Genomic DNA, 12,434 nt, shown 5'->3' with positions numbered 1-12,434 from the left:
GCAAATGGATTATTTTGCTACCAGACCTTCAAATTGGGTGATTTTAGGGCTTGATCCCGCAGTAGCATTCAGCAACTATTAGATACGGCTCCAGACCAAAGAGGATCTGGTTGCCTTGATTTTCTGTTTCCCGAAAGCAGCCCTCAGGTTAAACCAAAGAGTGATTTTGGACTCAACCTTTGTTTCTGGGGTATTTTCCATCTTTCTACTGCCTAACACCAGTGAGACAGACAAGTGGTTTCTCCACTCTGGCTGGAGGTTTTTTTTTATTGTTGCTGCTGCTGTTTTGTTTTGTTTTTAATGGTATTTGTTAAGCACTTACTATGCCAGGAACTGAACTAAGAGCTGGGATAGGTACAAGTTAATCAGGTTGGACACAGTCCCTGTTCCTCATAGGACTCACAGACTTAATCCCCATTTTGCAGATGAAATAACTGAGGCACAGAGAAGTCAAGTGACTTGCCCAGGGTCACACAGCAAAGTGGCAGAGCCAGGATTAACCCAGGTCTTCCTGCTTCCCAGGCCTCTGCTCCAGCCACTAGGCCATGCCCCTTCTCAGTTTACCTGTGACTCCAGGGAACGATCTCAGCTTTGCCTGGACTCCCAAGGAAAAAGGATCTCCAGCTTCCTCCCCCCAGGCTTCAGTTTCCTCAGTTGTAAAATGGAGCTATTATTAGGAGAGGCAGCACAGTATAGTGGATAGAGCAGGAGCCAGGGAGTCAGAAGGTCATGGGTTCTAATCCCTGCCCCACCACTTGTCTGTTCTGTGACCTTGGGCAAGTCATTTCACTTCTCTGGGCCTCAGTTCCCTCATTTGGAAATGGGGGATTAAGACTGTGAGCCCCATGTAGGACAGGGACTGTGTCCAACCTGATTACTGTGGGTCTACCCTACTGCTTAGAACAATGCCTGGTACATAGTAAGTGGTTAACAAATACCATCATTATCATTGTTATTATGACCACCTTTGTAACTTCAATAAAATGGGGCTTATAAATACCTGCTTTTTTTTACCTGAAAGCAATATGTATGAACAAAATAAATGATATGAACAATGTTTTGGAAATTATTGTTACAACTAATTAACTTGTATCTACCCCAGTGTTTAGAACAGTGCTTGGCACATAAGTGCATAAAACGTACTGTAATTTATTCATTTTATTTATTTTAAAATAGATTCCATCTCTGTCAGACCCATTAGGTAATGGAAAAAATAATAGTGGGAAAGAAAAAAAAAACTCAAAGTCCACTTCTCACTTCTCTTTTGAAAATACTGCAGCCTAGTGGAAAAAAACATCAGTTACTCGGGTAGATACAAGTTAATAATAATAATAGTGTTATTGTTGTGATTTTTTTCTGTGCCAAACCCTACACTAAGCATTGTTGTAGATACAAGGTAATCAGTTCAGGCACAGTGCCTGCCTCACATGGAGCTTTTATTGTCAGGAAAGGAGAAAAGGTATTGAATCCCCTTTTACAGATGAAGAAACTGAGCCCCACAGAAGTTAAGTGACTTGCCCCAAATCACACAGTAGGCAAATGGAAGAGCCAGGATTAGAACCCAGGTCCTCTGACTCTGGCTCATGTTTTTGTTTTTTTTTTTTCCACTAAGCTGCAGTATTTTCAAAAGAGAAGTGAGAAGTGGACTTCAAGTTTTTGGGGTTTTTTTGCTTTCCTACTATTATTTTTTTCCTTTGTCTAATGGCTCTGACAGAGATGGAATCCATTTTAAAATAGTTAAAATAAATAAGAGTACTTGTTAAGTGCTTATTATGTACCAAGCACTGTTCTAAACACTGAGATAGACACGAGTTAATCAGGTCCAATATAGTCCTTGTTCCACATGGGGCTCAAACCCATAATCCCCGTTTTACAGATGAGGTAACTGCGGCCCCAGTGAAGTTCATTCATTCATTCATTCATTCATTCAATAGTAATATTGAGTGCTTACTATGTGCAGAACACTGTACTAAGCGCTTGGAATGTACAAATCGGTTACAGATAGAGACAGTGCCTGCCCTTTGACGGGTTTACGGTCTAATCGGGGGAGACGGACAGGCAAGAACAAAGGCAATAAATAGAATCGAGGGGATGAACATCCCATTAAAGAAGTGAAGTTACTAGCCCCAGATCACAAAGCAGACAAGTGATAACCCAGGTCCTTCTGACTCCCAAGCCCGTGCGGTATCCGTTCCGTCACACTGCTTCTATTTCCTCACTCGGCTTATCGCGTTTTTGGTTCTGTGGGCCTCTTCTAAACGTTTGTCCTTGTTTTCCTCCCCCTTCTCTTCAGCCCCTGGAGGGACTCGGATAGATGACGGAGATAAGACCAAGATGACCAAGCACTGTGTGTTTTCTGCCGACGAAGACCACGACGCCATCCGGAATTACGCTCAGGTCAGGGCTGGCCTGGAATCCCGTGCTGGGCCGGAGATAGGGCCAGGATGGGAGGAGTAGAGGACAGGGTGGCCGGGAAGGGTCAGTGCTCACTTCTTTTTCAGTCATTAAGGAAGGAAGATTCCTAGACGTAGCCTGCAGGTGGGCCACGCGGGAGACCTGCACGATCACCCAGCATCCTGCTTTCATCCTCCCCTGATGAACATAGATATTAGTTATTATCTCGTATCTACCCCAATACTTAATACAACACCTACCACATAGTAAGCACTGAACAAATAGCGTTAAAGAAAAGCACCGTGAGCACGGTCTTGGGAGTCATAGGTCATGGGTTCCAATCTGGCTCCTCCACTTGTCAGCTTTGTGTCTTGGGGCAAGTCCCCACGTACAACCTCAATTTTCATTCTAGTTAATAGCCTTGCAGGTTGCAAAGCGCTGCGAGGTGATTAATACGTGACTGAATGGTTATTGTACTCTTTCTTCCTGATCTGTCCCTGAATTTTGGGACTCTAATATTCTAGCTATCTGAATCATGCTCTTTAATAATGTTGGTATTTGTTAAGCGCTTACTATGTGCAGAGCACTGTTCTAAGCCCCGGGGGAGATACAGGGTAATCAGGTTGTCCCACATGAGGCTCACAGTCTTAATCCCCCTTTTACAGATGAGGGAACTGAGGCACAGAGAAGTGACTTGCCCACAGTCACACAGCTGACAAGTGGCAGAGCGGGGATTCGAACCCGTGACCTCTGACTCCCAAGCCCCTGCTCATTCCACTGAGCCACTCTGCTTCTCTTTGTAATGTCTTTGCTCATTAAGTTATTTATTGCCAACTGGTCTTTCTGTTTAAATCCTTTTAGTAAGGTTCAGAGAGTTATTCGTCTAAAACTTTTCTCACCTTTCATTTTTATTCCTTATGTGTGTGTTTCACAAGTTTTCTTCCATAGTTTTTGTGACAGGCTTTCCAAATTCACTCCATTTTCAGGGTGGATGAAGTTGGTCATACACAACACAGTGTTGTGCAGATTTCAATGCTATCTTCAATTTATGTGTGTGTATGTGTGCGTGTGCACACCGGCAAACACAGAGTACTTCCCAAATGTGTACTTACACAATGTGTTTTAGATAGTACACTATTAGGAAATTAGATAACAGTCAGTCAACATTGCATCACTGAATGAAGCCTGCAGAGTTGTTTAAGATGTTCACACTATAATATTTGTTTTCTGTAAGAGATAATGTAAACGGCATGGCCTAATAGGAAAAAAAACCACAGTTCTGGGAGCTAGAAGACCTGGGTTCTCCACCACTTGCCTGCTGTGTGACCTTGGATAAGTCCCTTAACTTATATGTGCCTCAGTTTCCCCATCTATAATCAAACTTAGACTGTGAGCCCCATGTGAGACAGAAACTGTATCCAGTCTTTTAGCCATCCCAGTGCTTGGTACAGTGGTTGGCACAGAAGGAGCACGCGACAGATAATCAGTAGTATTTATTAAGCGTCTTCTGGGTGAAGGGCACCGGGGAAAGCCCTGGGGAAAATACGAAACGACAGAGTTGGTAGACACGTCCCCTGCCCACAAGGACCTTATGGTCTGGAGGGGGAGACAGGCACTAAAATAAATGCTGGATAAGTATGTAAATGCTGTGGGGTTGAGGAGGTGGATATCGGGTATTTGAAGGGGACAGATCCAAGGGCATGAGTGATGCAGAAGGGAGAGGGACTAGGGGAAATGAGAGTTTAGGGAAGACCGCTGCAGGAGATGTGATCTGAATAAGGTTTTGAAGGTAGGCAGAGTCCTCTAGACTGTAAGCTCGTTGTGGGCAGGGAATATCACTGTTTATTCTTGTATGGTACTTTCCCAAGCGCTCAGTACAGTGCTCTGCACACAGTAAGTGCTCAATAAATATGATTGAATGAATGAATGGTGATCTGTAGTGTATGAAGACCATCGTATTATGCAACCTATCAGTCAGTGGTATTTATTGAGTGCTTACTTTGTACAGAGCACTGTACTAAGCGGTAGGTAGAGTACAATATAGTTTATAGACATGATCCAACTGCTGTGTTACCAGAAAACCTTGGGTGTATGTCAGCGTGTGTGTGTGTGTGTATGTGTGTGTGAGGGAGAGAGAGAGAAGAAATTAGGAGCTGCAGTCTCTAATTCATTGCTATGATTTTGAAAACACATATTTGATTATAAACTGTCATTTAACTTAGTCTACTCTATCCCTAGGTCTTCAATAAGCTCATCAGACGATATAAATATTTGGAAAAGGCGTTTGAAGATGAGATCAAAAAGGTAATTGTTATAATGCTAACTCCTTAGGCTTACTTCCTATTAAATAGATGTTTATTGACTTCCTGTGATTGTATTTGCAATTGAAGATACTAGGCACAATAGATATGATACAATCTCATGGTGGGGAATTATCGTCTTGAAGTGGAATTGATCAGTCAGTGAGAGCTTCCTGTGTAAAGAGTTCTGTACTAAGTGGTTTAGAGAGTAAAGTACAACAGAGTTGGTTGACATTTCCCTGCCCACAAGGAGCGTACGGTCTAGACGGGGGGACAGACATGAATATCAATAAATACTTTACAGTTATGTACATAAATTTATATATACGTACTGAAAAAGGATACACATATGCAGGAGGATTTCAGCGTGAGAAATTATTTTATTGTGGTAGGCACACTATTTGTAGGCATCCTGAACTAACATTTCTAACGTTAGTATTTGTTGCGTACTCACAAAATGTGGGACTGTGTTTTTGTTGATGATACAGAATATTAAAAAGATGTAGGCCCTGACCAGCTGGTGTATAAAAATCTTTGCTATGCTGTTCTAAGAGAAATTTAGGGTTGTGTTCATCAAGAAAGGTTTCCTAGCAGAGCTGGGTCATGATCTTAGCAATCAACTATATTAGCATTGTGGCTCAGTGTAAAGAGCCTGGGCTTCGGAGTCAGAGGTCATGGGTTCGACTTCCGGCTCTGCCACTTGTCAGCTGTGTGACTGTGGGCGAGTCACTTCATTTCTCTGTGCCTCAGTTACCTCATCTGTAAAATGGGGATTAACTGTGCCTCATGTGGGACAACCTGATTACCCTGTATCTACCCCAGCGCTTAGAACAGTGCTCTGCACATAGTAAGCGCTTAACTAATACCAACATTATATTGGGTTTCGAGAATATGAGGGGCTGAGTCTTTTAGATTGGGATGTTATGCTGCCTGATTACTTTGTATCCATTCCAGTGCTTCGTACAGTGCTTGGCACATATTAAGTGGGCTTAGCAAATACTACTAATGATAATTAATGTAATTACATAAAATAATGATTAGCATTAATAATAATTATGGGGAAAATAGGAAAACCAGTTCATGTCACTCCACAGGGAGGTGAGGGTGAAAATGAGATAAAATCCCTGAAACTATCACCTTGGAATGCACGCTCCCTCTCTCTAAACACACGCACACATACACACACACACACACACACACACACATAAAGTTGAAACTGAGAGAAAAGGAGGAAAGAATGTGGCATAGCATGATCTCTCTGCTTCCTGATTTATTCTCAGTTGACATAATGACTAAAAAATGCAATCTTCCTGGCACTTCCTTTTATCCATATTGTTGAATTATTGGATTGAAATATTTGTGATTACTATCTGGCATTTTTCCAGGTACTTTTACTCATTTGAGAATAAAATTAGCCTCCTGCCCATGCTGCATCTGATGTTCTCAATTTTGTTCCTGTGATTTAAAAGGAATAATAATAACAATAACAATAGTATTTGTTAAGAACTTACTATGTGCCAAACATTGTACAGAGTGCTGGGGTAGATAAAGATAATCGTGTTCCACGTAGGGCACACAGTCTTAAGTAGAAGGAGAACAGGTACTGAATCCCCATTTTGCAGATGAGGGGACAGAGACCCAGAGAAGTTAAGTGACTCGCCCAAGGTCATACGGCAGGTAAGTGGCAGAGCTGGAATTAGAACTCAGGTCCTCTAACTCTCAGGCCCGTGTTCTTTTCACTGGACCAAGCTGCTTCCCAAATACTGACTCACAAATTTCATGGACAGTAAATGGTGTCTAACTCTTGGCTGCTAAAGGACACTCTGTACCTTTTAGGGAAGGTTTCAGCAATCTTAGAAACCAACAGTATGTCTAAGTAGGACAGTGTTGTAGCAGTAAAGGGCCTCCGAACAAGACATTCAAACCAGACACTTTACAAAAACATGATTGCTCTCCTTTCCCTTTCCCTAAAGGAACGGACTAACAACCCTTTTATCTTTAAAATTACTGATAAAACACAAGACCCAACTTGAATTATTGTTCTTTCTCCTGGAATTTTAGCCAGTCTTGGTTAAAACAGCATCTGCTTCTTCCCCATGAAGAGGGGGGGTGCAGGAGTAGCTTTAAGATCAGTAAAGGCTGAGTAGGTGTCCCTTTTCCAGTATTTTAGGGAAACTGTAGCCATAGTAACCATCCTTTCAGACCTCATCCAAGGCTGACTTCCGACTCATCCGGTTTTCCCCAAATACAGTCATTTATGATGTTAAAAATGGGGTGGGGTAACGTGTTCTATTTGTTCATTCATTCATTCGTATTTATCTAGAGCTTACTGTGTGCAAAGCACTGTAACAGATGCTTGGGAAAGTACGGTACAACAACAAACAGATAGATTCCCTGCCCACAGCGAGCTCACAGTCTAGAGGAGAGAGCACGGTTTTGGGAGTCAGGAATCCTGGCTTCTGATCCCAGCTCTGCCACCGGCCTGTGATGTGACCTTCGTTAAGTCACTTAATTGTGAGCCCATCCTCCTATCTCTCTCCCCACCCCTCAGGAGACACATACAATGTCTAATTCTCACTGATCTATTCTCTCCCAGTGCTTAGTAAAGTGTTCTGTGCACAATAAGTGCTTAATAAATACTATTACCACTTAATCTTTGTAGGCCTACATTTCCTCATCTGGAAAAAAAAAGAACAAGAAACTGAGTCCTCTCTCCTGTTTAGAGCGTGGGTCCCGTGTGGAACAGGGAACTCTGCCCGATCTGAATAGACTGTTACTACCCCATCTGCTTAACCCGGTTGGCACGTAATAAGTGCTTAATGAATATATTATTGTTGTTGGTGTCTTATACTGTCGAGTCGTGTCCGACCCATAGTGACGCCATAGACACATCTCTCCCGGAAGGCCCCACCTCCATCTGCAGTTGTTCTGATAGGGTATCCATGAGTTTTCTTGGTAAAAATCCAGATGTGGTTTACCATTACCTCCTTCCACGCGGTAAACGAGTCTCTGACCTCGACTCTCTCCCACGCCGCTGCTGCCCAGCACAGGTGAGTTTTGACTTGTAGCCGATGGCCTTCCACTCGCTAGCCCCTGCCCAAATTGGAAATGGAATGGACGGGCCACTGCTTGATTCTCCCTCCTGGAGTCGAGACTGTTAGAGGGCTGGAAACTCTCCAGGTGCCACCCTGAGAGGGGGAATACGTTATTAGAGGATTATATTTCAGAGTGTGTATGTCAGTCATTTATTCCAGCACAGCATTCTTGAAACTGTTGCATTATCTTGGAAAATAGCAAATGGTCAGTGTTCAGTAACTTGGCCTCGTTGACAAAGCAGAGGACCTGGGTTCTAATCTTGGATCCATCACTTGCTTGCTGTATGGCCTCGGGTAAGTCACTTGACTTGTCTGGGCCTCAGCTTCCTCATTTGTAAAATAGGGATTCAATACCTGTCCTCTGTCCTCCCTTAGATTGTGAGCTTAATTATAATAATAATTGTGGTATTAAGTGCTTTCTATGGGTGAAGCACTGTACTAAGCGCTGGGGTAGATACAAGATAGAGAACTTGTCTGCTGTGTGACTTTGGGCAAGCCACTTAACTTCTCTGGGCCTCAGTTACCTCATTTGTAAAATGGAGATTAAGACTGTGAGCCCCACTTGGGACAACCTACTTAACTTGTATCTACCCCAGTGCTTAGAACAGTACTTGGCGCATAGTGAGTGCTTAACAAATAATAATAATAATAATAATAATAATGTTGGTATTTGTTAAGCGCTTACTATGTGCAGAGCACTGTTCTAAGCGCTGGGGTAGATACAGGGTAATCAGGTTGTCCAACGTAGGGCTGACAGTCTTCATCCCCCATTTTACAGATGAGGTAACTGAGGCACAGAGAAGTGAAGTGACTCGCCCACAGTCACACAGCTGACAAGTGGCAGAGCCGGGAGTCGAACGCATGACCTCTGACTCCGAAGCCCAGGCTCTTTCCACTGAGCCACGCTGCTTCCCCAAATACTACAATAATAATAGTAATAATAATTACTATTATGAATAAGGAGCATGGGGTAGTGGATATAGCATGGGTCTGGGAATCAGAAGGTCTTGGGTTCTAATCCCGACTCTGCCACTTGGGCAAGTCACTTCACTTCTCTGTGCCTCAGTTACCTCATCTGTAAAAAATGGGGATTAAGACTGTGTATCCAATTTGGGTCAGGGACTATGTCCAACCTGGTTCACTTGTATCTACCCCAGTGCTTAGAACAGTGCTTGACACACAGAAAGCACTTAACAAGTACCATAATTACTACACGAGATAATCGATTTGGACACAGTCCCTGTCCCACATGAGGCTCACGGTCTTAATCCCATTTTACAGATGAAGAAACAGGCAAGTGGCTGGGATTGTATCTGATCTGATTATACAGTGCTTGGCACATAGTAAGTGTTTAACAAATACCACCAATATTATTATGACCTAAAAGAAGTCAGTGTGCCTAATGAAATTGTGTAGTGAATATCATGGATCCAGAGACGGGCTTAAAATAGTGGGGAGGAGGGATTATTAAACAGTCGGCCTGTGGAAGCCACCTGGCTTTTCGTGGGTAGAATCTTAACAGGGAGCAGTAACGACGTTCCTATTGTGCTTCCACTGAGCCGTAGCTTAATCAGAAATAACTCAAGAATTCGGTGTCATCTCTAGAGTTCGTAATGGTGAGAGCTGAGCTCTTCAGTTTGTCAGTCATGAAAATCTATAATGACAGCTTTGATATGAACATCATGTTCTTTTTGATCGCCCCTCAGTCAATTACAGATTCTAAACACCCCCCAGCCCCGAAACCCAATTTCACGATACAGTCGAGTGAAAATTACCTCGTGCTCAAGAACATAGAACAAAGGAAAAAACAAGGTGTTCCCCATGCCTAATATGCATGTTTTCTGCCTTTCACTTTTTTCTTTTTCTTTTTTTTTTTGGTATTTGTTAAGTGCTTATTATGTGCCAGGCACTGTACTAAACACTGGGGTAGATACAAGCTAATTGGGTTGGTTACAGTCTAAAGGGGTCACAGTATTAATCCCCATTTAGCAGATGAGGTAATTGAGGTACCGAGAAGTGAAATGACTTGCCCAAGGTCACACAGCAGGCAAGAGACAGAGCGGAGATTAGAACCCAGGCCCTTTGATACCCTTCCCCCAGGTCTGAGCTCCATCCATTAGGCCATGCTGCTTGTCAACTAAAATGTACATTCTAAGTGCTTAGTACAGTGCTCTGCACATAGTAAGCGCTCAATAAATACTATTGAATGAACGAAAAGGTGTATGAAGACACCGTGCGAAGCTGCCTAAGAACAAGGTTTCTCTGATTCGACCCACAGCTCCTCCTCTTCCTTAAAGCCTTTTCCGAAGCCGAGCAGACCAAGTTGGCAATGCTCACTGGGATCCTGCTAGCCAACGGGACGCTCCCGGCCACCATCTTGACCAGCCTGTTTACCGACAACATCGTTAAAGAAGGTAATTTGCCTGGTGTTTCTTTCCTGGGAAGAATGAGCGATGAGACTACAGAGGGAAAACAATCCCCACTTCACAAAATGAGGAACTGAGGTACAGAGAAGTTAAGTTACTTGCCCGGAATAACCCTGAATCAAATCAGAGGAATTGACACGGGACCATGTCGTCCCCAAAGGACACTGGGGTGGGATCTGTCTTCCAATTAATCAGTCAATCGGGGTATTTATGGAAACTCTACTATATAATAATAATGTTGGTATTTGTTAAGCGCTTACTATGTGCAGAGCACTGTTCTAAGCACTGGGGGAGATACAGGGGAATGAGGTTGTCCCACGTGAGGCTCATAGTCTTCAACCCCATTTTACAGATGAGGGAACTGAGGCACAGAGAAGTGAAGTGACTTGCCCACAGTCACACAGCTGACAAGTGTTTTGCATTTCACCATTTATGAACCAATTAATCACACTGATTGAACAGTTATTGCGTGCAGAGCACTGAACCGAGCTCTTGCGAGAGTACAGTATAACAGGCTCGGTAGAAACATTCCCTGCCCTCAAAGAGTTTACAGTCGAGAAACATCTGGGAGACTACATTCGAGTTTAGGAGAGGAAATTCCTTCCCTCAGGGAGTTACTGGGTAACGGGGGGAGACTGATGCCAAAATAACTTATAAATAGAAAGGAGGAAAAGTGAGGAGTAGCGTGTCTTAATGGGGCATGGGCCTGGGAGTCAGAGGATCTGGATTCTAATCCCAGCTCTGCCATCTTTTTTTTTTTTGAGTGGTATTTGGTAAGCATTTACTCTGTGGCAGGCACTGAATTTGATGCTGGGGTAGGGGCGAGCTAATAAGGTTGGACACAGTCCCTGTCCCACTTGGGGCTCGCAGTCTTAATCCCCATTCTACAGTTGAGGTAATTGAGGCCCAGAGAAGTTAAGTGATGTGCCCAAGGTCACACAGCAGTCAAGTAGTGGAGCCAGGATTAGAATCCAAGTACTCTGACTCCCAAGCTAGTGGTCTTTCTGCTAGGCTATGGCTGCTTCCCACTCACTTGCTGTGTGACCCTAAGCAAGTCACTCACCTTTTCTTTTTTTTAGTGACATTGGTTAAGTGCTTACTATATGCCAGGCACTGTTCTAATCACTGGGGTAGATACCAGGTAATCAGGATGGACACAGTCCATGACCACATGGGGCTCACGATCTTAATCCCCATTTTACAGATGCGGGAACTGAGGCCCAGAGAGGTTAAGTGACTTGGCCAAGGTCACACAGCAGACAAGTGGTGGAGTGGGGATTAGAACCCACATCCTCTGACTCCCACGTCTGTGCTCTTGCCACTAAGCCTCGCTGCTTCTCCTCATGATTCTATTTATTTGCTATTGTTTTAATGAGATGTTCTTCCCCTCGATTCTGTTTATTGCCATTGTCCTTGTCTGTCCGTCTCCCCCGATTAGACTGTGCGCCCATCAGAGGCCAGGGACCGTCTCTATCTGTTACCGATTCGTCCATTCCAAGCGCTTAGTACAGTGCTCTGCACATAGTAAGCGCTCGATAAATACTATTGAGTGAATGAATGAATCTAGTATCAGGGGTCCCCAGAATCTAACTGGAGAACCAGATGACCTTTTACTCGTACCTATCGAGCACCTACTCTGTCCAGAGAGCTATTTTAAGCGCTTCAAGGCTACTGTCACTGAATGTGTAACACCTGTGAGCCAGCACCAGCTGTGTGGAGGGGGACAGGAGGCTTGCATGGTGCTGATGTCGGAGGCAGTCATTCACTGGTGCAACTTTAATACCATTATTAATAATAATAATAATAATGTTGGTATTTGTTAAGCGCTACCTATGTGCCGAGCACTGTTCTAAGCGCTGGGGTAGACACAGGGGAATCAGGTTGTCCCACGTGGGGCTCACCGTCTTAATCCCCATTTTACAGATGAGGGAACTGAGGCATAGAGAAGTGAAGTGACTTGCCCACAGTCACACAGCTGACAAGTGGCAGAGCTGGGATTCGAACTCATGAGCCCTGACTCCAAAGCCCGTGCTCTTTCCACTGAGCCATGCTGATTCTATTATCATTATCATCATCATCCACATGACCTTGACATCAGCAAGCCAGCATTGTCCAATTTCCACCTGCCTCCTCAGTTCCTCTAGTACAGTCTTAGGGTGAGAGGACATAGCCACTCCTGTGTAATACTCATTCACTCATTCAGGAGCATTTATCGAGCG

General features: G+C 43.8%; 1 protein-coding gene across 2 annotated transcripts in view; it reads left to right on the top strand.

Annotated features, from left to right (window-relative positions):
- The window catches only part of BZW2 (basic leucine zipper and W2 domains 2), an 80,083-nt gene that overhangs the window by 41,476 nt on the left and 26,173 nt on the right, over positions 1 to 12,434 (top strand). For both annotated transcript variants that reach the window (XM_029070605.2, XM_029070604.2), the window contains 3 exons: positions 2,294 to 2,397; positions 4,633 to 4,698; positions 10,068 to 10,203. In XM_029070605.2, coding sequence (XP_028926438.1) covers positions 2,294 to 2,397; positions 4,633 to 4,698; positions 10,068 to 10,203 — 306 coding nt within the window. The remainder of the gene's footprint in view (positions 1 to 2,293; positions 2,398 to 4,632; positions 4,699 to 10,067; positions 10,204 to 12,434) is intronic.

Source organism: Ornithorhynchus anatinus, chromosome 8 (genome assembly GCF_004115215.2).
Source record: "Ornithorhynchus anatinus isolate Pmale09 chromosome 8, mOrnAna1.pri.v4, whole genome shotgun sequence".
Taxonomy (NCBI): Eukaryota; Metazoa; Chordata; class Mammalia; order Monotremata; family Ornithorhynchidae; genus Ornithorhynchus; species Ornithorhynchus anatinus.
Note: the sequence above shows the minus strand (reverse complement) of the source record. Positions and strands in the feature narration are given on the sequence as shown.